The sequence below is a fragment of the Narcine bancroftii genome, chromosome 4 (assembly GCF_036971445.1).
Source record: "Narcine bancroftii isolate sNarBan1 chromosome 4, sNarBan1.hap1, whole genome shotgun sequence".
In the NCBI taxonomy this organism is placed as follows: Eukaryota; Metazoa; Chordata; class Chondrichthyes; order Torpediniformes; family Narcinidae; genus Narcine; species Narcine bancroftii.
The window spans coordinates 124,111,433-124,138,924 of record NC_091472.1 but is presented as its reverse complement, the minus strand read 5'-3'; the positions used below and the strand labels follow the sequence as shown (position 1 = coordinate 124,138,924).

Below are 27,492 nucleotides of genomic sequence, written 5' to 3'. Positions count from 1 at the left end.
CAACAGGCTCAACTAATTCAATTGTCACCATTTTAAAATGATATGCCCTGGACATAATGAACAGCAGAAATGTTCCGAATTAAAAAACCGACAATCTGTACTCTGCAGTTGGATTTGCATTTCATCTTTTTTTTTTTTTTTTTTTTTTTTAATTTTTTTATTTTTCACACCATAAATCACAATAGCCATGATGTACACTTTTTCTTTTCCACACATTTACAGTGACTTTTTCTCCCTCCCCCCTCCCTCCTCCCAAGCCACCCCCCCACCCCCCCCCCTCTCATCCATTTTAGGTATACAATCTAGGTTGCATTAATTCAGTTAGACAATGTTGTCATTCAACAAAAATACACCAGAAATTCTACTTAGTCCATTCTTTTCTTTTCTTCTCCTTCCATCAACTTAGGTAATGTTTGTTCCCGGTAGGTTTTCGCTATTGTATTTAATGTAAGGCTCCCATACTTGTTCGAATATTTCAATATTATTTCTTAAACTATATGTTATTTTTTCTAATGGAATACATTTATTCATTTCTATATACCATTGTTGTATTTTCAAATTATCTTCCATTTTCCAGGTTGACATAATACATTTTTTTGCTACGGCTAGGGCTATCTTGACAAATCTTTTTTGTGCATCTTCCAAGTCAATTCCAAATTCTTTATTTTTTATGTTACTTAGGAGAAAGATCTCTGGATTCTTTGGTATATTGTTTTCTGTTATTTTATTTAATATCTGATTGAGATCATCCCAAAATTTTTCTACTCTCTCACATGTCCAGATTGCATGAATTGTTGTTCCCCTTTCTTTTTTACATCGAAAACATCTATCAGATACTGTTGGGTCCCATTTATTTAACTTTTGCGGTGTAATGTATAGTCTGTGTAACCAATTATATTGTATCATACGCAGCCTCGTATTTATTGTATTTCTCATCGTTCCAGAGCATAACTTCTCCCATGTTTCCTTTTTTATCTTTATATTTAAATCTTGTTCCCATTTTTGTTTAGTTTTACCATTTGTTTCCTCATTCTCCTTTTCTTGCAGTTTAATATACATATTTTTTATAAATCTTTTGATTAACATTGTATCTGTAATCACATATTCAAGGTTACTTCCCTCTGGTAAACTCAAGTTGCTTCCTAATTTATCTTTCAAGTAGGATCTCAGTTGGTAATATGCCAGCGCTGTATCTCCAGTTATATTGTACTTATCTCTCATTTGTTCAAAGGATAAGAATCTACTTCCTGAAAAACAATTTTCTATTCTTTTAATCCCTTTTTTTTCCCATTTTCTAAAGGCAAGGTTGTCTATTGTAAAAGGGAGTAGCTTATTTTGCGTCAATATTAGTTTTGGTATTTGGTAATTTATTTTATTTCTTTCTACATGAATCTTCTTCCATATATTGAGGAGATGGTGTAATACTGGAGAAGTTCTATGTTGTACCAATTTTTCGTCCCATTTATATAATATGTGTTCAGGTATCTTTTCCCCTATTTTATCTAATTCTAGTCTCGTCCAGTCTGGTTTTTCCCTTGTTTGATAAAAATCTGATAGGTACCTTAATTGTGCGGCTCTATAATAATTTTTGAAGTTTGGCAATTGTAAGCCTCCTTGTTTATACCATTCTGTTAATTTATCTAGTGCTATCCTCGGTTTCCCCCCTCTCCATAAAAATCTCCTTATTATTTTCTTTAACTCTTTGAAGAATTTTTCTGTCAGTTGTATTGGCAATGCCTGAAATAAGTATAGTATCCTTGGAAAAATGTTCATTTTAATACAGTTTATCCTTCCTATCAGTGTTAGTGGTAGCTCTTTCCAATGCTCTAAATCGTCCTGTAATTTTTTCATTAGTGGATTGTAATTGAGTTTATATAATTGGCCTAGATTTTTGTTTATTTGCACACCTAGGTATCTTATTGCCTGCGTTTGCCATCTGAATGGGGATTCCTCCTTAAATTTTGAGAAATCCGCGTTATTCATAGGCATTGCTTCACTTTTATTTACGTTTATCTTGTATCCCGACACTTCTCCATATTCCTTCAATTTCTTATATAGTTCTTTTATTGATAGTTCTGGTTCTGTTAAGTACACTATCACATCATCCGCAAACAGACTGATTTTATATTCCCTGTCTTTTATTTTTATTCCTTTTATATTATTATCTCTTCTTATCGATTCTGCTAGTGGTTCTATAGCTAGCGCAAACAATAATGGTGATAGTGGGTACCCTGCCGCGTTGACCTGCTTAAGTTAAATTGCTTTGATACATGTCCATTTACTGTCACTTTCGCTAACGGTCCCTTATATAATGCTTTAATCCAATTAATATACTTCTCCGGTAAACTGAATTTTTGCAATACTTTGAACAAGTAATTCCATTCTACTCTGTCGAAGGCCTTCTCTGCGTCTAAAGCAACTGCTACTGCGGGTGCTTTATTTCCTTCTACTGCATGAATTAAGTTAATAAATTTACAAATATTGTCTGTTGTGCGTCTTTTTTTGATAAATCCAGTTTGGTCTAAATTTACCATTTTCGGTACCTGTTCTGCTAATCTGTTTGCTAATAGTTTAGCTATTATCTTATAATCTGTGTTTAGCAGAGATATTGGTCTATATGACGCTGGTGAGAGTGGATCTTTCCCTTGTTTTAGTATCACTGTAATTATTGCTGTTTTACATGAATCTGGTAAGTTTTGTGTCTCATCAATCTGGTTGATTACATCCAGGAGGGGCGGTATTATTAGGTCTTTAAATGTTTTGTAGAATTCTATTGGGAGTCCATCCTCTCCTGGTGTCTTATTATTTGGTAAATTTTTTATTATCTCTTGTATTTCTACTGTTCCAAATGGTTCTGTTAATTTATTTTGTTCCTCTATTTGTAGTTTTGGTAGTTCAATTTTAGTCAAAAATTCATCTATTTTCCCTTCTTTCCCTTCGTTTTCGGTTCGGTATAATTGTTCATAGAATTCTCTGAAGTTTTCCTTAATTTCTTTTGGATTATATGTAATTTGTTTGTCTTTTTTCCTTGTTGCCAATACCATTTTCTTAGTTTGCTCTGTCTTAAGCTGCCATGCTAAGATTTTGTGTGTTTTTTCACCTAGTTCATAATATTTCTGTTTTGTCTTCATTATATTCTTCTCCACCTTATATGTTTGTAATGTTTCATATTTTATTTTTTTATCCGCCAATTCTCTTCTTTTGGTTGTATCTTCCTTTATTGCTAATTTTTTTTCTATGTTTATTATTTCCCTTTCCAACTGCTCTGTTTCCTGATTATAGTCCTTCTTCATCTTGGTTGCATAACTTATTATTTGTCCTCTAATGAATGCTTTCATTGCGTCCCATAGTATAAACTTATCTTCCACTGATTCCGTATTTACTTCAAAGTACATTTTTAATTGTTTTTCAATAAATTCTCTAAAATCCTGTCTTTTAAGTAGCATGGGGTTTAATCTCCATCTATACATTCTTGGAGGGATGTCCTCTAGCTCTATTGCCAATAACAGGGGTGAGTGGTCCGATAATAGTCTAGCTTTATATTCCGTTTTCCTAACTCTCCCTTGAATGTGGGCTGATAACAGGAATAGGTCTATCCTTGAGTATGTTTTATGTCTAGTCGAGTAGTATGAGTATTCCTTTTCCTTTGGGTTTTGTTTCCTCCATATGTCCACAAGTTTCATTTCTTGCATTGATTTAATTATAAATTTGGTTACTTTGTTCTTCCTGTTAATTTTTTTCCCCGTTTTATCCATATTTGGATCCAAATTCAGGTTGAAATCCCCTCCTATTAGTATGTTCCCTTGCGTATTAGCTACCTTCAAAAAGATATCTTGCATAAACTTTTGATCTTCTTCGTTAGGTGAATATATATTAAGTAGATTCCAAAGCTCCGAATATATCTGACATTTTATCATAACATATCTCCCTGCTGGATCTATTATTTCCTCTTCTATTTTAAATGGCACATTTTTGCTAATTAATATAGCCACTCCTCTTGCTTTTGAATTATACGATGCTGCTGTTACATGTCCTACCCAATCTCTCTTTAATTTCTTGTGCTCCAATTCAGTTAAGTGTGTTTCTTGGACAAATGCTATATCTATTTTTTCCTTTTTCAGTAAATTTAGTAGTTTCTTCCTTTTAATTTGGTTATGTATTCCATTAATATTTAGAGTCATATAGTTCAGCGTAGCCATTTTATATTTTGTTTATCTTCTCTTTCCGTTTTTCCATCATTACCTTTCCTCCTTTTCCATTTCTGTTTTCTTATTTTCAACTCTTTACCAGACAACATTCCTACAACATCCAACATTTTCCTTATTCTCCTATTTCTATCTTCTTTATCCCCAGTCTCCCCTTCCCCTCCTGAGTTGCCCTTTATCCCTTGTCGGACAACCACATCTCCCCTCTCCATTTGGATTTGCGAATCCACTCGCAAGCGTCAACTGATTTTGCAGTGACCGCTCTTTTCCCCCACCCAGCCCCCCCCAGAAAAGATTTCGCTTTTTATATGTCACAAAGGTCACTCTTTTAATTCCCTCCTTATTCTCTCTATTCCATTGCCTTCTCTTATTAATTCTTGTCTATACTCTCTATGTTTTCCTCTAATTACAGATACTTTCACATATGCCCATTGTCTCTATTCACTCTTATACCTCTTTACCCGCATACATATCAATCGTGGTCATTTTTACCCTCCTTACCCTTCTTCATCCCTCAGTCTATTTTTGTCTTTACCCACATACATATCAATCGTGATAATTTTTGCTCTCATTACCCGTCTTCATCCCTCAGTCTATTTTTGTAATTGTTCTGCAAATTTTCGTGCTTCTTCTGGATCCGAGAATAGTCTGTTTTGTTGTCCTGGAATAAATATTTTCAATACCGCAGGATGCTTCAGTGTAAATTTATATCCTTTCTTCCATAAAATCGCTTTTGCTGTATTGAACTCTTTTCTCTTCTTTAGGAGTTCAAAGCTTATATCTGGATAAATGAAGATTTTTTGCCCTTTATACTCCAGTGGTTTGTTGCCCTCTCTTACTTTTTCCATTGTCTTCTCCAGTACCTTTTCTCTTGTAGTATATCTTAGGAATTTTACTACAATAGATCTTGGTTTTTGTTGTGGTTGTGGTTTAGGGGCCAATGCTCTATGTGCCCTTTCTATTTCCATTTCTTGCTGTAGTTCTGGACATCCTAGGGCCTTAGGGATCCATTCTTTTATAAACTCCCTCATATTCTTGCCTTCTTCATCTTCCTTAAGGCCCACTATCTTTATGTTATTTCTTCTGTTATAATTTTCCATTATATCTATTTTTTGGGCTAGTAATTCTTGTGTCTCTTTAGTTTTTTTATTAGATTCCTCCAATTTCTTTTTTAAGTCTTCTACCTCCATTTCTGCTGCTACTGCCCGCTCTTCCATCTTGTCCATTTTTTTCCCCATTTCTGTTAAGGTCATATCCATTTTATTTATTTTCTCTTCTGTGTTGTTTATTCTTCTTCTTAAATCATTGAATTCCTGTGTTTGCCATTCTTTAAATGACTCCATGTATCCTCTAACAAGAGCAAGTATATCCTTTACCTTGCCTTTCCCTTTATCTATTTCACTGTATTCTTCCTCTTCTTCTTCCTCTGGGTTGGCCATCTGTTGTTTCTTTGCTGCCCTTTCCTCCTCTTCTTTCTTGTTTCCATTGTCTTCTGTGGTCTCTTCTTGCTGCAGGTGTTCTGCAGCTGTCGTTGCCGGCTGTGGAGATCGACTCCCCAGCTGGTCCCCCCTCCCGTCGGTGTGTTTTTTTGCATGCGCATCGCGCATGCGCGAGGAGTCGCGCATGCGCGGTTGCGCACTTTTACTCGGCTCTGTGAGCCATTGTTGTAGTTCTTTTTCTACCGACCTGAGGTAGTGGGGCCCTCTCTCCACAGCGGGCCTCTTCGGACAGGTAAGGCCTTCACCTTTTTCCTCCGTTGTCTTCTCTTCCTCTCTTCTTTCCGTTGATTTTGATTTTTCTCCTTTTGTCTCCATCTTCTTTCCACCTTTATACTCACTTTTCTTTAACTTGTATTTCTGTGCCTTTGTATTTTCTCTTGTTTTTCCCGACTTTTCTGGAGAGGGCTGGAGTTCACCGTCCGGCCACTACTCCATCACGTGACTCCCCCCGATTTGCATTTCATCTTTGACGGAAAATATTCTAATCAAGTACATCTCAATAACACCGAGTATCAGCACGGAGATTTCCTACACTGAAAGATTATCAGAATCTCATTCCCCTCAGTTCCATCCTTGCTGAGGAAGGGAGAAACTGAGGCCATGTTCTGGGAAAAGGATGTAGGATTCAGGAAATGAGAAAGGCTCTGCATTCACCCAGGTAAATGCTCCAGATCTGTTTTAAGTATCAGGTAAACATGAGAAAGAAAGGGATTAATAAAGAAATTTGGACCACATGTAAAATTATACTCATTATACAAATTATCCACTCTGGTGACGAGGTTGTGACCAGTCTTCCAGCGTTTGTCACAAGGAATCCACAACACCCAATGTGAATAGACAATTTAGCATGTGAGTGAACTTGGTCTTTTCTGAGTCAACTTGGTCATGTCTCCTTGGAGCGACGGAGGATGAGGTCTGATCCCATAAGGGTGTATAAGATGATGAGAGGCATTGATTGTGTGGATGGCTTTTTCCCAAGGCTGAAACGGTTACCATTAGGGGGCATAGTTTTAACGTGCTTGGGAGGATGTACAGGATTGGGGGGAGGATGGTATGTATGGACTTCCAGGCTTTGGCTCATCAGGCCCAGTGAAGGAGTGGGACTTCCAGGCTTTGGCTCATCAGGCCCAGTGAAGGAGTGGGACTTCCAGGCTTTGGCTCATCAGGCTTCGGCGAAAGCAGGCGGAGAGAAAGCTAAGATAGTATTCATTACTTCTTCATTGGGGTAAGGAATGAGTGTTAAGGCTGTGTGTTGTCGGGAGTGCCGGATGTGGGAGGTCCTGGAGTCTTCCAGACTCCCGGATGTCCATATCTGCACTAGGTGTGTCGAGCTGCAGATTGTCAGGGACCGTGTTAGGGAACTAGAGCTGCAGCTCGATGACCTCAGGCTGGTTAGGGAAACAGAGGTAGTCATAGACAGGAGTTACAGCCAGGTGGTCACGCCAGGGCCACGGGAGGATGAAAGGTGGGTAACTGTTAGGAGAGGGACAAAAGAACGTAAGGTGCCAGAGACGAGCCCTGTGAATGTAACCCTCAGCAATAAGTACGCCTCTTTGAGCACTGTTGAGGGGGACATCAAGGTTGGGGGGAGTGACAGTGGCTGTGCCTCCGGCACGAGGTCGGCCCCTGTAGCTCAGAAAGGGAGGGAAAGGAAGAGGAGGGCAATTGTGGTAGGAGACTCCATAGTTAAGAGGACGGATAGGGGATTCTGCGGACGCAGCAAGGAGAACCGGATGGTGGTTTGCCTCCCTGGTGCCAGGGTCCGGGATGTTGCTGCTCGTGTCCCAGATATCCTAAAGTGGGAGGGACAGGAGCCAGAGGTCGTGGTACATGTAGGTACCAATGACATAGGGAGAATTAGAGAAGAGGTCCTAAAAAGTGAGTACAGGCAGTTAGGTAGGGAGTTAAAAAGAAGGACCGCAAAGGGGGTAATCTCTGGATTACTCCCTGTGCCACGTGACAGTGTGAATAGAAATAGAATGAGGTGGAGGATTAACACGTGGCTGAAGGGGTGGAGAAAGGGGAAGGGTTTTAAGTTTCTGGATAACTGGGACCTTTTTTGTGGGAGATGTGACCTGTACAGTAAGGACGGGTTACACTTAAATCCCAGGGGGACCAGAATCCTGGCAGAGGTATTTGCTAGGGCTACTCAGGATCCTTTAAACTAGAATGGTTGGGGGGAGGGAACAAAATAGTACAGAGCAGTAAGGAGAAGGTTAGAATGCAAACAATGAAAGTTTGTAGTAAGTATTTGAATATGGATGGGCAGGTGATAGAGAAGGGAAATGCTCTGGAAGAAGATGAAGGGCAATTGGCAGGAAAAGTAAATAATGTTGTTCTTAAAGATGAGGGAAAACAGGGATTAAAAAATGGGAAATCCCTGAAATTCATATATTTTAATGCCAGGAGTATTGTAAAAAAGGTGGATGAGCTGAAGGTGTGGATTGATACTTGGAAGTATGATGTGGTAGCGATTAGTGAGACATGGTTGCAGGAGGGATGTGATTGGCAACTGAATATCCCTGGGTTTCGTTGTTTTAGGTGTGATAGAGTCGGAGGGGCAAGAGGAGGTGGGGTTGCATTGCTTGTCAGGGAAAATATTACAGCGGTGCCTAGGAAGGATAGATTAGAGGGCACATCCACGGAGGCTATTTGGGTGGAACTGAGGAGTAGGAAAGGAGAGGTTACACTTGTAGGGGTGTATTATAGACCACCCGGAGGGGACCGAGACCTAGAGGAGCAAATCTGTAGGGAGGTAGTAGATATTTGTGATAAGCACAGGGTTGTAATTATGGGAGATTTTAATTTTCCACATATAGATTGGGAAACACATTCTGTGAAAGGAATGGATGGGTTAGAGTTTGTGAAATGTGTGCAAGATAGTTTTTTACAACAATATGTAGAGGTGCCGACCAGAGAAGGAGCAGTGTTAGATCTACTGTTGGCAAATGGGATGGGTCAAGTGACGGAGGTTAGTGTTGGCGAGCACTTCGGGTCCAGTGATCATAATGCCATCAGCTTCAATGTCATTATGGAAAGAGAGAAATCAGGGCCAAGGATTGAGGTTTTTGATTGGGGAAAAGCTAGATTTGAGGAGATGCGAAAGGACTTGCAGGGTGTGCATTGGGACAATTTGTTTTATGGGCAGGATGTAGTAGAGAGATGGAAGTCTTTTAAAGATCAGATTTTGAGAGTGCAAAAGCTTTATGTTCCTGTTAGGTTAAAAGGAGGGGCAAAAGGTTTGAGAGAGCCGTGGTTTTCAAGGAATATTGGAAACTTGGTTCGAAGAAAAAGGGAGGCGTACATTAGATATAAGAAGCATGGAGTTAAGGAGATGTTTGAAAGATACATTGAATGTAAGAGGAATCTTAAGAGAGGAATTAGGAAAGCTAAAAGAAGGTACGAGAAAACTATGGCAAGCAGGGTGAAAACTAATCCAAAAGAGTTCTACAAATATGTTAATGGTAAGAGGAAAGCTAGAGACAAAATTGGTCCCTTAGAAAATCAGAGTGGAAAACTGTGTGTGGAACCTAGAGAAATGGGGGAGATATTGAACAGTTTCTTTTCTTCGGTATTCACTAAGGAGAAGGATATTGGGAGATGTGGGATAAAAAAAGCAAATTGGGTAAATATGGGGAATATAGAGATTACAAAAGGTGTAGTTTTAAGGCTTTTGAAGAATATAAAGGTGGATAAGTCTCCGGGACCAGACGGGATCTTCCCCAGGACATTGAGAGAAGTGAAGGAGGAAATAGCAGAGGCTCTGGCGGTAATTTTTCAAATGTCATTAGATATGGGGATAGTGCCGGAGGATTGGCGCATTGCGCATGTGGTTCCGTTATTTAAAAAGGGTTCAAGGAGGAAGCCTGGCAACTATCGGCCTGTAAGTTTGACGTCTGTGGTAGGTAAATTAATGGAGAAAATTCTTAGAGATAGTACTTATAAACATCTGGATAGACAGGGTCTGATCAGGAGCACTCAACATGGATTTGTGGGAGGAAGGTCATGTTTGACCAATCTGATTGAATTTTTTGAAGAGGTGACTAGGAATGTGGATGAGGGTAGTGCAGTGGATGTTGTCTATATGGACTTCAGTAAGGTCTTCGATAAGGTACCACATGGAAGGTTAGTTAGGAAGGTGCAGTCTTTAGGTATAAATTTTGAGATAGTCAAATGGATTGAACATTGGCTGAAAGGGAGAGGCCAGAGAGTGGTAGTGGATAATTGTCTGTCAGGTTGGAGGCCGGTGACCAGTGGTGTGCCTCAAGGATCTGTATTGGGCCCATTGTTGTTCGTTATATACATTAATGATCTAGATGATGGGGTGGTGAATTGGATTAGTAAATATGCAGACGATACTAAGATAGGTGGAATAGTGGATAATGAAGAAGGTTTTCAAGGATTGCAGAGGGATTTGGGCTGCTTAGAAAAGTGGGCTGAAAAATGGCAGATGGAATTTTGGTAAGAAGAATCAGAATAGGACATATGTGGTAAATGGGAGAGCATTGAGGAATACAGAAGAGCAGAAAGATTTAGGAGTGACGGTACATCATTCCCTGAAGGTAGAAACTCACGTGAATAGGGAGGTGAAGGCGGCTTTTAGTATGCTGGCCTTTATCAATCATTGCATGGAATATAGGAGTTGGGAGGTGATGTTGAGATTGTATAAGACGTTGGTGCGGCCTAATTTGGAGTTCTGTGTGCAGTTCTGGTCGCCTAATTATAGGAAGGATATAAACAGAGTGGAGAGAGTGCAGAGAAGGTTTACCAGAATGTTGCCTGGGTTTAAGCATCTGGAGTATGGGGAGAGATTGGACAGATTGGGTCTTTATTCTTTGGAGCGTAGAAGGTTGAGAGGGGATTTGATAGAAGTATTTAAGATTATGAAAGGGATAGACAGAATGGATGTGGATAGACTATTTCCGTTAAGAGGAGGAAAGTTTAAAACAAGAGGACATGAGTCAAGAATTAAGGGGCAGAGGTTTAGAGGTAACATGAGGGGGAATTTCTTTACTCAGAGAGTGGTAGCTGTGCAGAATGATCTTCCGGGAGAAATAGTGGCGGCGGAGTCAATTGTATTATTTAAGAAAAGGTTGGACAGGTATATGGATGAGAAGAAGATGGAGGGTTATGGGCATTGTGCAGGGAGGTGGGATTAGAAAGGGGTGTTTGGTTCGGTGCGGACTAGAAGGGCCTAATGGCCCGTTTCCGTGCTGTAATTGTTATGTTATGTTAATAGATACCGGTAAATCTTTTGAAATGAAAGTGGTGGGTACGTGGAATGCTCTGCTGGCAATGGTGGTGGAGGCAGGTACAGTAGAATCTTTGAAGAGACTATTAGACATGTTCATGCAACTGAAAAACATGGAAGGTTATGCAGCATGGAAATTCAGAAGTTGTTAGTGTTGGCTAAAAAGTTGGCACCACATCGTGCAGTGCAGTGCTGTTGATTTCTATGTTCTTCTATGTGTGTACTGCAGCCAAAACTGATTCCTATACACTTGCTGGAACAGTTCACTCAGAAACTGTGAGTGGTCAGTGGACAGAATCCCAGCTGCTGTTTGCCTTCTTGATCTAAGATGCAAAGACGGGAATAGGGTTTCATTTTCCTGTCTTTTGCCCTACTTCAACTGACAAAACATTGGCCTTGTGCATCAACAACACCTTGGAATTTAAATTGCTGTTTTGGCACGTAAGGTCTCCCCCTCCCTACCTCTGGAACCTCCTTGAGACCTGTACAAGCACAATCTGTGCTTCTCAATGTCGGGGCTCCCTCACTTCCATCACTTCAGTTGCCCAGACCCTGACCACTCGATTCTACTCCCTACACCCCTCTGGGTTGCTCCTTTGAAGACCGCATTCGGACATTGTTCAAGAAGCCTGCAGATGCCGGAAAACTGGAGCCACGTACAAAATACTGCAATACTTTGCACTTGGTGTGTTGCTCCAGACATTATTTTGTTACATCAAAAGCAAGGGCAATTAATTGTCAAATTTGAAGGGCTCTATTTCAAATGTTTATTTTGAAGAGGAGAATAAAGTTAAAAGTATCCTGGGTAACATTAAATCATGCCAGTACATTGCACTGTGACCAATCAAGACACTTGCAGAATGAATTTCAGAACACATCAGTGGACTAGCATTTTTTGGTGCAGTCACACTGCGATGGATTTCTTGGCTGAGTATACTTTTGCCTCAGTGAGAGCATGCTCATTTGGATCATGAAGTTTCAATTAAAGAGTAATTGGAACTTCTCCGTGTGTTGCCAACTGTGAGGGCTTTCAATTGGGTTCTGTCTTTCAGTTGCGAAGCTTCAGGCCAAGTACAAAGGCAAAGTCCAGAAGGGGGAGTTTCAGAAGCAGAAAAAAGCAGGTAAGGAAAAAAAAAGGAGCATCTGTGCAGCTACAATACTTTCCTTCGTTTTACCTCTGTGGACTTTAGCTAGACTGTTAACCCGAAGGGAAACCGGCAGGGTGTATTGTATTGCTGATTCTCTAAATTCAATATCAAAACCATGCAGTGTTAGTACTGAATAGGTGTAAAGCCTGAATCATTACCTGACCTCAAGGTGTGAGCAACACTTTCCCAAGAGTTCTTTGAAATAAAGTTGTCCATGAGGTTCCTAAACCATTCAGTGCATCTTCTCTTAATTATTGGAAACCTTTCTAAAGGACAGGAACCATGTTGACTTGGAAAGCCACTTGGACTGATTAAAGAAGGGGGCAGCATACTTCTGAGCAGGGCATTTAGTCACAAAACTAAGTGAGCTTTATTGAGGAGGCAACTGAGAAAATTGATGTAGGGAGAATGGTAGATCGAGTTTACAGGGAGTTCAGCAAGGCTTTTGACAACGTCCCACACTATGGGGCAGAAGGCTAAAGCACTTGGGATTTGAGGTCTGTATTGGATTCAAAATTGGCTTGGTGGTAGGAGGAAGAGGCTTGTGGAAGGTTGATGTAGTGTTCAGCAGGGATCAGTGCTGAAACGTTTGTTGTTTATTATATATTTAATTTACTTGGATGAGAGTTTAGATGCTCCGACTGGTAAGTTTGCTGACTACAATAAAAAGTGGGGTTTCTAGATCTGAAAACAGGCTATCAAAGGATATAGGAGATAGATCAACTGGAAAGTTAGGCTGAGCAGTGGCACATGGAATTTAATCCAGACAAGTATAAGGTGATGCATTTTTTAACATCAAATACCTGCAGGACATATACAGTAAATTCTTTTGCCCAGAGAAGTGGCATTGGTATCCAAAGGACATAGATGGGAGACATTTAACAGGATCCAGAGGGGTAACATTTTTACACAGAAGGTGGTAGGTATATGGAACAACCTGCCAGAGGAGGTGGTTGAAGTAGGTACTATTGCAACGTTCAAGAAAAATTTGGGCGGGCACATAAATGGGATTGGTTTAGAGGAATATGGGCCAGAGGCAGGCAGGTGAGACCAGCATAAGTGGGACATCTTGGTGAACTTGGGCAAGTTGAGCTGAAAGGCCTGTACCCATGCTGTTTGGCTTGATGACTATGATTCAGGAAGTGTTGATGTACAGAGACTTTGGATTGCAAGTTCATAGGAAATGGCAACACAGGTGGTGAGGGCAGTAAAGAAAATATTTGGCATGTTTGTCTTCAAAGGGCAAAGCATTGTGTATAAGAGTTGGGACATCTGTTACAGATTTATCAATCTGTTAGGCTGTATTTGGAGTCTTGGTTGCACCATTACAAGAAGGATGTGGTAACATTGGAAAGAGTGCAGAAGAAATTCACCAAGCGTAGGGAAGGATTAGTTTGTTGTGAAGTGGGTTGACATAGGTCAGCATGACATCATGGCACCTGGAGGAGACCCACACAAACATGGGGAAAATGTACAAACTCCTTAAGAGAGTGCCAGATTCTAACCCGGGTCGCTGGAATACCTTTGTGCTAACCGCTACGCTAATTGTGAGAACCCTATTATGAGAGGATTGGAATTCCAGGGTAAAAATGTCTTTACAAGTGCAAGGTGTTGCATTTTGGTAAAAATAACCAGAATAGGACATATGCAGTTAAGGGAGGGCATTAGGGCATGCAGAGGAGCAGAGGGACCTGGGGGTTATGGTACAGAGTTCACTGAAGGTCGATTCCCATGTAGACAGGGTGGTTAAGAAGGCATATGATATGCTGGCCTTCATAAATCATAGTATAGAGTATAGGAGCTGGGAAGTGATGCTGCAGCTGGTTAAGGTGTTGGTGAGGCCTGGTTTGGAGTACTGTGCTCAGTTCTTGTCTCCATATTATAGAAAGGATATAGATAAGGTGGAGAGGGTGCAAAGAAGGTTTACAAGAATGTTGCCTGGCTTACAACATCTGGATTACAGGGAGAGATTAAGGAGACTGGGACTTTATTCATTGAAATGTAGATGACTGAGAGGGGACTTGATAGAGGAATTACAAATTATGAAAGGAATAGATAGACTAGACATAAACAGACTCTTTCCCCTGAGGGCAGGGGAGGATGGAACAAGAGGATATGAGTTAAGGGTAAGGGGGCAAAAGTTTAGGAGAAATATTAGAGGATGCTTTTTCACTCAGCGAGTGGTAGCAGAATAGAATGATCTTCCAATGAGATAGTTGAGGCAGGGTCCCTTCTGTCATTTAAGAGAAGGTTGAATGTGTAAATGGAGGTGAGGCGGTTGGAGGGTTATGAGCAGTGAGCGGGAGGGTTGAGCTAGTGGAGTTTGTTCTGGTGAACCGGTGCGGACTCGAAGGGCCAACATGGCCTGTTTCTGTGCTGTAAACAGTTATATGGTATAGGGATTGGTCACATCATATCTCATAGTAAGAAAAAGAGGGTTCTGGGCATGTGGTAGGGAAAGATTAGATTGTTGTGGAGTAGGTTTACATAGGTCAACATAACATTGTGGGCTGAAGGGCTGTGATGTAATGTTCAATGTTCTAGAATTGATTCAACTAAAATTAGCAATGCAAGTTTAAGGATTTATTCTTTTTATTTGTTTCTGATTGTGCAGTCTCTCTCAGCACCATCCCATTGGTTAGAAAGGTGCTGATTGTACACTTATATTTCTTCCAGCAATCAAGATCGAGACATGCTGGAGAGGAATTCAAGCACGGCAGGATGCAGGAAAGAGAGCCTGGGCTGTAAAAGTAATCAAAAAGTACGCGTTCTTATCTTCCCCCTTAAACCGTAAAGATGTCCAACTGCGATCTTCGTTTTGGTGAAACTGCAGCTAGAGTATCATGTGAAGTTTTATCCAAAAACCTTAATCAAGTTGACTTACAATTTCCTTCCGTATGACACAGATAGCGTTGGGAAGAAGGATCCACAAAATATTGAAAGCTTACAATTCAGGAGACAAATTATATATTGGCCTTTATTTTTTTTAGACTTACGGCTCTTCTGACCCATGAGTTGATGTTCCCCAAATACACCAATTAAATTACAATCTGCATGCTTTTTTTGGAGGGTGGGAGGAAACTGGAGCACTCGGAGGAGACCCACACAGAGGGAAAACATACAAACTCCTTAAGAGAGTGCCAAATTTGAACCCGGGCGTCTGGAATACCGTTGTGCTAACTGTGCCAAGCCTATTATGAAAGGATTGGATTTCCAAGGTAAAGATGTTATAGGTATGCAGTTTTGGTTTCCTGACATAGTAAAGGATGTCCTTACCATTAAGAAAGTACAGAGAAAATTCACAAGACTGGTTCCTGGGATGGTGTGTTTGCCTTATGAAGAGAGATTGAGTAGGCTAGGTCTACAGTCTCAAGAATATAGATGAATGAGAGGTGATCTGACTGAGCTTGCAAAATTCTTGCAGTGTAGATGTCAGGATGAGATGAGAATTTATTGTCATATACATAAGTACAGAGTTTCACATGCACTAAGATTCTTGCTTGAAGCAGCCACGCAGGTACGCAAGATACATCAACTACAATAGCATACATTAAATTTCCACAATATGCAAAGACAGAAAAATAAATAATAAATAAAAGGGATTGATAAATAAATGTTCACAGTTGCAATTAATTCAAGAGAAAAAGTGATGTCTCAACAGTTCAGACAGATCATTTGGTGGTCCTGGAGTAGTTTCTGGTTAGGGTAAAGGTATTACAGGGAGGTTCAAGATCCTCATTGCTGTTGAAAAACTATGGTTCTTGAACCTAGAGGTGCTGAATTTAGGCTTCTGTACCTTCAGCCCGAAGGTAGTAGCGAGAAAATGTTGTGACCAGGGTGATGGATGTCCTTGATGATGTTTTCTCTGCCTGGAAATCTGAATCGTTGTTTCAGAATAAGGAAAAGGCCTTTTTTTCCCGTTATTATTAAACTCTTAAAATGATCTTTCCCACTGGCAGACGATGATGCCTTGAAGTGTTTTAACTACACTTTTCTCCAGACCCTCCACTACTTGTCATATTGTAACTCTATTGTATTCTCCAGACCCTCCACTACTTGTCATATTGTAACTCTACTTCTGTATGTTTATTTGTTTTTATTATTGTTCTACTACCTGTTTGATGAGTTGACTTGCCTGGATTGCATGCAAAACTAAGCTTCTTTGCTGCATTTTGGTACACGTGACAAAAAAACAATTGAATTCAGTTTTAAACTCCTGAAATGTCTTGTCTAATAACTCTTGCCATGCAAACTGCAGCAGTTCAAGAAGGAAATTCATCACCTTTCCAGAGGCAATGTGGGACATGTAATAAATGTTGGCCTTGCTACCTACCAATGCCCATGATCCATAAGTGAATATGATGAGAGTCAAAAAATTCAACCATTCTACAACACAGGTCATTTGGGGGCTGTCTAATTGAATATGGCTCCACTGCTGCTTTCAAGAATATAGTCCTTTAAGATACACATTTGTCCTGCTTTGTATTTTTCTCAGATTTATTAAAGGCTTCATTCTCAGAAATCAACCAGTCTGTCCAGAAAATAAAGACTTCTTGTCCTTTGCTCGGTATAACTACCTAATGAACCTCAGGAAAAAGCTGCCGAAGAAAGTTTTGGATAAAACAACGTGGCTCAAGCCTCCTGCCTTTCTAGAGACGGTAAGATATAGAAGTTCTTCAACCAGCATTTTACCTCATTTCATTGCAGGATAACTGCCAAAGGGCAGTGCTTATAGACCACGAGTTATTTTAACATCTGACAATTGTTTCTCTCCCATCGATGTTCAATTTAAGAAAACATAGAGAATGCAGAACCAATACAGCAGGTCAGATAGTATCTGTGGAGTGTGAATATTTCAGATGGGAGAGCTTTCAATGTCTCTTCAAATGAAATCCTTGATTAAACCAAAACCAGTGGAAGTTATTTGGCCCCTGCTGCTGCCAAATCTGGTTGAACTATTCAGGTCATTGCACCTTGGTACATGGGACAATCATGGTGAATGATCCTTCTTTCTCCTGAAGTTTTCAGTGCACAAACTCCCAATCCCAACACAATGGTCTAACTTCCTGCATCCAATATTTTCATAACTATTTGTTTAGAACCTAGAAGAAGGCCATTCAGCCTGCTGACTTCATGCTGGCTCCCTGCACAGCAATCCTATTGTCCCATTCCCCCCTCTCCTTATCCCACTGTGCTCCTGTGACTTATTCTCTCTCACATAAGCTGATCAACTCCCTTTGGATTTGTTTGCCACTAACCTACCCCAGAGGATTTTCCTGTGGCCAAATAACCTTACATGATGTAAATAAAGTTAACAAAATATGAAAATTATTTTGCTACTGCTACGTTTTAATTTCTAGCAGGATTGACCAAGAAATAAATCTTTATTTATTGAGAACCCAGGAGGGTGAGCTCCAGATTCCTTTCAGCCTAGGAGATAAGATTTAAGGAATGAGTGGGATCTGCCCCCTAGTGGCTGACTGAAGAACACAGTGGATGATTGGGCAGACAAAACAGTCAATTTAGAAAGGTAGGGCCTGAACCAAGGAATGTCAACATTTCCAGAACATTTTGCTCCAACAGACCTCGGAGCTACTGAGGAAGTTGCAGATGCGAACCCTTGTTCGAAAATACTGCAAGGGGATCTCAGCCCAACGTAAGCTACAGGTACGTACACTTTTTAAAGTGACCCCTAGACCAATGTAAGGGGGTATCAAAAGATCTCATAGCAAAGTGGGTGACTAGACTTCTTGCTATCTCACTATAGGAAAGAGTTAGCCAACTAAATTCACTATCCTTGTTCTTGGTCCTATGCTTTCGGAAGGATGTGATTAAGCAAGAGAGGGTGCAGATAAGATTAACAAGGATGTTGCCAGGAATGACAGGTTTGAGTTATAAGGAGAGACTGGTTAGGCTGGGGCTGTTTTCCTTGGTGCAAAAGGGGCTCAAAGAGTGACCTGATAGAATTATGAGGGGTGTAGTTCAGTGGTTAATCTCCTTCCAAAGTTAGGGTAGCTGAAAATGAGAAGTATAGTTTTAAGGTGAGAGGGGAAAGATTTCAAGGGGTCCTAAGGGGAAACTATCACACAGAGGGTGGTGAGTATCAGGAATTAGCTGCCAGTGGAAGTGGTAGAGGTGGTGTCTTGGGTAAACTTATACCTCTCATTTTGTTCGTTTTAGATTGGTCACAGTGTTTGAGCTACCGAAAGAAAATAGACACACACCGAGAGCAGTTCAGTTTATACAAATGTTTATTACAAATTCAAAAGCTGATTTCACACTACAATATGCAAGCCCTTCCCAACTATACTTATCAATGCTTGGACTGGTCCCAACTGCCGAAGCGAGGCAACGACTGCACACTTGTAGTAGGTTGTCAGAGCGCCGGTAGCAGCTTCTCCACCTCCCCTGACCGGGACGTTGCTGGACTCCAGAAGTTCTTCTTCTTCTTGCTGAGAGATGTTGCCACCTCTCGGAGAGTCTCCCCCTTCAGCAGCGGGACCATGCCTTATATTACCCAAAAACTGCTTTCCCAAGCACCTATTCCCAGCACAGCAAGAAAGATAAGCAAGCAAGCTAGCATGCTAGGTTAATTAATGAATAACATAATTTTCAGCTTATCATTTTTAATACAATGGTTTATTCTACATCAAGGCTAGGTCTCTGACAGTCTGTGACCAAAACAAGCAGGAAGATTAAATGTTCTTGGTACACAGATGTCCTTTCGTCAGATAACAGCATCTTTGGCCCCTTGGTGGAATTTAGCTTATGTCTGCTGAGTCTAAAAACAATTAGGTTCTCAGCCTTGCAGAACCCAAAGCTGCAAGTTTAAAAAAAAGGTTCTCAGCTCTGCAGAACCAAGAGCTGGAAATTAAGAAAAAACAGTTTAAAAAATAGGTTAGAATCTTCCATTACAGGTGGGTAGAATTATAACATTTAAAAGGCATTTGGACATAGTTAGGAAAGGTATAGAGGGAAATGGGTCAAAAGCAAGCAAATGGGAGTCAGTATCATCAAAAACTGATTTATGTCAACAGCAGCGGCAATGGATGTGGCAGGTGTGATGGATTAAGTTCAGGAGTGTGTGAGAGGCCAGAACTGGAGGATCCCTATTATCCCCTGGAAGGTTGTAAAGCTGATAGGGATAGGGATGGGGATGGATGGGAACAAGTATGAGAAATTTAAAGTCAAGGTGTTGCTTCACCTGTAGTCAATGAGAAGCAATGCATGCTGGGTCGATGGGTGAACAGGTGAGAGTTGGGACAGAGGCAGCACAGTTCAGGAGTTTAGGAAGGAAAAGGAGGATGGTCAAAGAATAAGGGGAAGAGTGCTGGTGGGTTTGATGAGGTGGCGGACAGTACCCAGAATCTTTAACCGCTTTGGATGATACTGGAGGTATCGGTGAGAAACCTGCCCAATAATCCATGCACATCAAAAAACTGATCTCACACATCTTAATCAGGCCTGTTATTTGTTGATGGATCTGTAAGATCATCAATTATGTATGATATTATATGAGCCATTGCAACATTCTTTAACGGCAACTGTGAATACTTATCTATTTTTTTCTTCTTTTCTCTTGTGTGGTCATTTAGTTTGAACATATTGTTGGTGTATTCCATGAAGCTGAGTGGCTGCAGCAACTAAGAATTTCAGTGCATCTGTACATTGTACTTATGTATATGAAAATAAACCCTCCTCATCATCGCCAAAGCTGAACAGCTGCTGTGGAGGAAGGAAAACTCTTGGCACTTCACTTTGCCCTCTGATTTTTCTAAATACCATTTAAGTTTATTTGTCACATTTATTACCTAGTACAGTGAGAAAGGCTCTCTGCGAGCAGCCTAGCAGGTTAACTGTAACATTCCTAGTATAAAGAACTAGAGGATAATTACAGAGTAACATTGAAAAAAAATCAATTACCACTATTGTGAGTGCTGCTGTGTGAATGATTCTGACACAAAGTCCACAGTACGTACCCAGGCTTTAATTAGCTTAAACTTGTACATACCAGTCTTAGTATCTTTGCTGGTTCCATGTATCTGGCTCTCCAAAAGAGCTGGCTCATGTCTTTATACGGGCTGGTGATTAACAGCCAACAGGTGGGGACAGCCTCCCAGGTTACCTTCCTGCAGGTATGGTGGTTTCCCCCTGCAGTAGGCTGGTAGGAGTGTGGCCAGTGTGCTGGTTGTATCACCACATTCACCCCCTTAAAATGAGTCATGGCGGGGGTGGGGGGGAAGCGGTGTCCTCAGTAGCAGGGTAGTATCTACAGGTTCAGGCAGTCCGGCAGTCATCTGTGCCTCTCGGACCGTCCCAGGGCAGGCTCCTGGTCAATGGTCGGTAGGGGCAGGGCCACCTGAGAGTTGGCTGGGTCCAGGGCAGCCGGTGGTGTGGGCGGGATGGTGTCTGGCAGAGTGGGGGAGTAGGTGTGGGGCAGGTTCACGGGGAGTGGGGGCCTCTGGAGAGGCGGAAAGAGCGTGTTGGCTCCTGGGGGATCTTGGATAGGCCAGGGGTGCCTGGGGGATCTTGGATAGGCCAGGGGTGCCTGGGGGATCTTAGATGGGCCAGGGGTGCCTGGGGTGAGAGGGCTAGGCCCCTGCTGGTGCCAGGTCCCTGGTCAAGATGGTGTCCTCACGTCCACTGGGGTACCTGACGTAGGCATAATTTGGGTTTGAGTGGAGGAGGTGCACCTGCTTGACCAGGGGGTCAGATTTGTGGGTCCTCGCATGTTTACAGAGGAGTACTGGTCCCAGAGATGTCAGCCACACTGCCAGGGTGATGCCAGTCACTGATTTCCTAGGAAAGGAGAAAAGGTGTTTGTGATGGGTCTGACTGGTAGCTGTGCACAAGAGCAACTATGTGGCATGGATTGCTTCGGTGGGGCCTCTGTCAATAGTTTATGGACCATCCTTTTGACCTCAGGGCCTTCCAGATTACCCTGTTTTCACACTCTGCCTACCCATTGCCCCTGGAGTTGTAGCTAGTCATGTGACTAGCTGCAATACCTCACACCATCAGGTACTGGTGCAGCTCCTCACTTATGAAGCTGGACCCTGGTCCCTGTGGACGAATGCCAGGTATCCAAACATGGTGAATATCTGCATCAGTGCCCTGATAATGGTAGCTGTAGAAGTGTCAGGGCAAGGGATGGTGAAGGGAACACGAGAGTATTCATTTATGACCAAGAGAAAACAGACATTCTTATTCGTGGAAGGCAGTGGTGCCTTGAAGTCAGCGCTGAGTCACTCGAAGGGCCGAGTGGCCTTCACTATACGGGCCTATGGCGGGGCAGAAGTGCGGTTTGCACTCTACAGAGACCCTGCAGGATTCAGTCATGGTCCGGACTTCTTGGGCTGTCAGCGGGAGGTTCCGGGACTTAATGAAGTGGTACAGGCGTGTGATGCCCAGGTGGCAAAGTGTGTTGTGCAGCACCTGAAGCTGTTCAAACTGTGCACTGGAGCGTGCCTGGGACAGGGTATCAGGGAAGTCATTGAGTTTCCCTGGCTTATACTGGATGTCGTAGCTGTACATGGCCAGCTCGACTCTCCAGTGCAAAATCTTGTTGGTTTTTTTTGCCTCTGTGGGTGGTGCTGAACATGAAAGCCACTGTGCACTGGATCTGTGAGAAGGGTGAACCTTCTGCCTGTCAAGTAGTGGCGCCTGTGGTGGACTGCTTCCATGATCACCTGGGCCTCCTTTTCGATGGCAGAGTGTCCGAGCTCTGAACCATGGAGGGTCCTGGAGGAAAAGGCTACGGGTCTGCCCCCCTGGTTGAGGGTAGCAGCGAGGGCAACTTCAGAGGCATCGCACTCCATCTGGAATGGGGTGTCCTCATCCACGGAATGTATCGTGGCATTGCTAATATCCTTTCTGATGTGAGTGAAGGCTGCTTGTGCCTTGGCAGGGAGGGGAAAAGTGGTGGCCTGGGCCAGTGGGTGGACCCACTGGAAGTAGTAAGAGAAGACCCCTAGACACCTGCAGAGGGCCTTGAGTGTGTGGGGGAGGAACAGTTCCATTAAGGGGCACATGCATCCAGGGTTGAGAATGATAACACCATGTTCCACAATGCACCCCAGGATGATGAGGTGTTGGGTGCTGAACACTCACTTCTCCTTGTTGTAGGTGAGGTTCAGTGCCTCTCCCAACCGGAGAAATCTCTCCAGGATGGCATTGTGGTCCTGCTGGTTGTGGCTACAGGTGGTGACATTGTCCAGGTACAGAAAGGTCACTCTTAAGTTGCGATGGTCTACCATGCGGTCCATCTCCTGCTGAAACACAGAGACCCCATTTGTGACCTCAAACGGGACCTAGTGGAACTGATAGAGGCATCCATCTGCCTCAAAGGCAGTGTAAGGTTTACCCTGGGTATGGATGGGGAGTTGATGATAGGCCGACTTCAGGTCAATCACAGAGAAGACCCTGTACTGGGCTATCTCATTGACCATGAGGGTAGGCGTCCAGCTGGATGTACCAGTTGATGGTCTGGTTCTAGTTGATGACTATCCTCAGTTTGCTTCCCTCTTTTAGGACCTGGGCTCTCCAGGGGCTGGTGCTGGATTCTATAACTCCTTCCACCTGAATCTGTCTCACCTCAGCCTTGATAAAGATTCTGTCAGCCACATAATAGTGCCTGGTCTTGGCGGCTATAGATGCAGTCCGGCGTCAGGTAGTTGAAGAGGGATGGAGGGAGCACCCATAGGGTGGAGAGCCTGCAAGTGGACTGGGGGCAGTCACTGGACTTTGTGCTGTGGATGGGGAGTGGGGGGAGTGGGCCACCGAAGGTAAGGGTGAGGCTGTGGAGGTGACACTGGAGGTCTAGTCCCTGGATAACCGGGGCACAGAGCTTGGGCATGACCAGAAACCTGAACCCTTCATATGCCACCCCCCCCTATTGTCAAGTTCACCAAGCAGTACCCTAGTGCCATGATGGAGTGGTCCTGGGCTGCGAAGGTGATAGCGAAGTTCGCTGGGTGTACTTTGAGTTTCAGCGTATGGACCACATTCAGGTGCACAAAGCACTCAGTTCTACTGCTATCAAACAGGCATTTTATTACCTTCCCGTTGACAGCGATGTCCATCGAGTGGCCGAGTCCATGGGGAATGTCCTCTGTTAGCGTGGTGGACACTAGGACTGCCTTGGGGTCTGAGTCACTGCTTCCCGATGGTTGTGGCGAATAGCGGCCAATGGGTGCCTTTCGGAGCATGGGGTGTGGTGAGTGAGTGGTTTTGCACACGTGTGTGTTGACCATATTATCCAGTCGGCGAGTTGATGATTTGGGGTGGTCGGGGATTGGCTGGCCCATGATGGCGGCACCCAGGAGACACACATGGCATTGGCGTGGTCCAGTGACTCGACTGGATGTGATGTTGTCAGCACTGGCAGATGTGACATCACTGGTGCGGGCAGAATTGGACAATGAAAGATGGTGGCACACATGGTGGTGGTGTGGTTGGACAGCCAAGCCAGAGGGGATGTTGCCGATGCAGGCGGAGTTATGGAGCTGCCCAGCATCCACACATGGAGACATCCAAAGAGTTGGAAGGGGCTCCTGGTTGGTCGCGAAGGGCTGCAGTGCTCCCGGTGGGTTTGGAGAGGCACACTTTAGCAAAGTGGCCTTTCTTGCTGCATCAGGAGCAATGCTGAGTTCCTCACATTGGAATCTGGTCATTCTGTCAACTAGTCCAAGATGACGGATGGCAACCCACCAGTATCATTCCCATTGCCCAGCACCTGGCCAGTAGCCTTCTATACCCAGACATTCACCTGCTCACTAAGACACCTCTACAATGCAACAACTGCTTCCACCACTTTCTCCGGCAGTGCATTCTTCCCACAGGCTGTAAGACCGATGAATCCTTGGGTCTCTTATAAATGAAATTAGTAAATTAGTCTAAAATATTTATATATATTTATTTTATATGTACAGTGCCCTCCATAATGTTTGGGACAGACATTATTTTCTTTATTTGCCGCCTGTGCTCCAGTTTTAAACGTAATCAAAGTGCACCTTCCAGATTTTATTAATTGTATCTGTATATATTTTGGTTTGACCATGTAGAAGTTACAATACTTTTTATACATAGTCCCCTCATTTCAGGGCACCATAACATTTGGGACTTAGCAATAGTGCATATATTAGTCATGTTATAACTGCTTTAAGTCTGTGATCATAGACATCACCAGGTGTTGAGCATCTTCTCTGGTGATGCTCTGCCAGGTCTCTACTGCTGCCATCTTCAGCTCCTGCTTGTTTCAGGGGCTTGTCCCCTTAAGTTTTCTCTTCAGCAAATGGAAGGCATGCTCAATTGGATTTAGATCGGGGTGGCTGACTTGGCCATTCAAGAATTTTCTAGTTTTTAGCTTTGAAAAACTCTTTTATTGCTTTAGCATGTTTGGGATCATTGTCTTGCTGTGGGATGAAGTGCTGAAGAATGAATTTGGAGGCTCAAATTTGAAGAGATAAGATGTTTCTGTACACTGAACTCATTTTGCTACTGCCATCAACAGTTACATCATCAATGAAGATGTGCTAATACCTGTGCCAGCCATACACGCCCAGGCCATAACACCCCCACCGCCATGTTTCACAGATGAGGTGTATGCCTTGGATCTTGGGCAGTTCCTTTAAGTCTCCACATTGCTCTTGCCATCATTCTGATGCACCTTAATCTTGGTCTCATCTGTCCAAAAGACCATTTTTCAAGAATTCTGCAGGCTCTTGTAAATACTTCTTGGCAAACTGTAATCTGTCCATCCTGTTTCTGTGGCTAACTAGTGGTTTGCATCTTGCAGTGTAGCCTCTGTTCTTCTGTTTATGAAGACTTCTGTAGATAGTGACACATTCACATGTGCTCCCTGAAATGTGTTTCTGATCTGTCAGATGGGCATTTGAGGATTTTTCTTAATGATGATGAGAATACTTCTGTCATCAGTAGTGGAGGTCTTCCTTGGCCCACCAGTCCCTTTGCAAATACTGAGCTCCCCAGTACGGTCTTTCTTCTTAATAATATTCCAAGTAAATATTCCAGCGAAAATCACACAGGAGACTATTGTGGAGAAGCCAATAGCCTTTAATTTACTTGAGAACGTAGCATATCCTTACTGCTTGGTTGTCCTGCACTGAGTTGCAGGAGTCTATGGAACAGTCACCTTTATACAGGAGCCTGTAGGGAGGGACCACAGGTACAACCGGCCAATAGATGTGCAAAAACCAGATAATTACACATTACAGTGATTTGGATGATATTTCTTACTGTTTTATTCTTGTCTTTTAGTCTTATAATGGATTCTTTGACTGTTATTGGCACACTCTAGTTCTCGTGTTGAAAAATGGCAACAACAGACTCCAAAGGTCATCAAAAGCTTACAAGCAAGCTGAGCTCTCTTATACTATATTAAGACACGGTTAGCATAATGCTGTTACAGCACCAGCGATCGGGTCCAGGGTTCGAATCTCACGCTGTCTGTAAGGAATTTTTAGGTTCTCCCCATGTCTGCGTGAGTTTCCTTCGGGTGCTCCAGTTTCTTCCCACCATTCAAAATGTACTGGAGGTTGTAAATCAATTGGATGCCATGGGCTTGTGGGCCGAGAGGGCCTGTTATTGTGCTGTATATTTAAATTTAAACACACTTGAGTAATCACAAACACCAAATATTCCAAACATTTTGGTGCCCTGAATGGGTGGGGGAACTATGTATAATAAGTGCCATAATTTCTACATGGCCAAACCAAAATGTATACAAATAATGTTAAATAAAATCTGGAATGTTCACTTTAATCACACGAATTGTTTGATTACAAATTTAAAATTGTGGAGCACAGGGGCAAATAAAGGAAAAATGTGTCTTTGCCCCAAACATTGTGGAGGGTACTGTATACACGTAATATTATGTGCATATGTAGTCCAGAGAAATGCAGTTTCGTCTTGCCGTTTATGTACAGCAAGATAATAATACACCTGAAAATGAACTTGAACATTCCAGGTACTTGCCACTCTGAGTGAAGGAAGGTTCCCTTTGTAACCTTTCTGTATTTCTTTCCCCTAATGTTAAGTAGATATATTTTATCCACCTTTGTTATCGGGAATATTTTCCTTTAGTCTACTCTATCTATACCCCTCATAGGTTTTTTATGTCTGAATCCTGTCCCCTCTTAACCTCTGCTGCAGAGAGAACAGAGCTAGCTTCTCCATTCTCTCTTCATAACTGAACTGCTCTATCCCATCCTGGGTTATCTCCTCTGCACCCTGTTGGGCAATGGCAGAAGGGCAGTCTCGATAAAGACAACTCTCCACCTCCCTTCAGAGATGCTGCCTGACCCACTGAGTTCTTCCAGCAACTTGTGTTCTCTTTCCAGATTCCAGTATCTGGAGACTCTTGAGCTGACAGATGTTGTGTTGGCTGCGAAGCCATCTGCAGTTGGATAGCCCAATGGCATACACACAGATGCTCAATAGTCATATGGCACAGAAACAGGCCCGTCGGCCCATCAAGCCCATACTAACCCTTGTATCCATCCATATTAATGACTTGCTATGCCCTGGTCATCAAATGCTGGATAATGTACACAGTGACTTTTTTTTTCCCCATTGCAAAGGAAACCGGACAAATTTATAAGTGGGGGAGGGTCTGACAATGATCTCTTTAATTAATGTATTTAAATCAGATGCAACAGAAGGTTGTGGCCAGTGCACTGTTTAAAGGAAAGAAGGACGGCTATTCACAGAGTGTGACCAAGCCCTTCAGTGACAGCCGACTCAGTAAGTACAGACTGACATCCACTGTGTGTCCACAAATAGTAACTCATTCGCAGGTCTCTTTCCCACCGCACAGCCACTTCACAGCATGACTTGCTTTCCATCCACAGGTGAACAGGATATCAACCCGAAGGCTCTCCAGCTGATTCGCCACGAGAGACTTAGGGTAAGGTTTCACCCAATGTGGGTGTTAGTCAGGATTACACCATGTTCACTGTTGGCTTCAGCAGAGAATCATACCAAACTGTGTGTGAGGGGAGTCCTTCCCCTATCTGGTGAGGTTAGAATTACCTTTGAGTGACTGAGACATCAGATTGTCCATTCAGCTGAACCAGTTAATATTAATGCCCCTCTCAGGGCTTCAGCCGTGTTTATCTCTTCCAGCACATTCTCTGGCCCATTATAAATGAGATGCTGATCTAGTCTGGTGTGTAAAACAACATCTCCATTCTTCACTCCAACTGGTCCCTGCACCTGTGATTTCTACATTTCCACTGCGCACTCTCTCACTTTCTCCTTCTCTAACTCGCTTTCTCGCTCACTCTCTCTCTCTCTTTGCTGTTGAGACACTGGATGTTGGATCGTTTGTTCAGTCTTTCGTTGGAATGACCCACTTCAGTGTGGCTGAG

General features: G+C 42.6%; 1 protein-coding gene across 1 annotated transcript in view; it reads left to right on the top strand.

Moving 5' to 3' along the window:
• The window catches only part of myo1ha (myosin IHa), an 86,444-nt gene that overhangs the window by 41,249 nt on the left and 17,703 nt on the right, over positions 1-27,492 (top strand). Inside the window, exons 21-26 of the mRNA XM_069932707.1 lie at positions 12,008-12,076; positions 14,780-14,864; positions 16,599-16,761; positions 17,687-17,770; positions 26,773-26,866; positions 26,974-27,029. Of these exons, the coding sequence (XP_069788808.1) occupies positions 12,008-12,076; positions 14,780-14,864; positions 16,599-16,761; positions 17,687-17,770; positions 26,773-26,866; positions 26,974-27,029 (551 nt within the window). The remainder of the gene's footprint in view (positions 1-12,007; positions 12,077-14,779; positions 14,865-16,598; positions 16,762-17,686; positions 17,771-26,772; positions 26,867-26,973; positions 27,030-27,492) is intronic.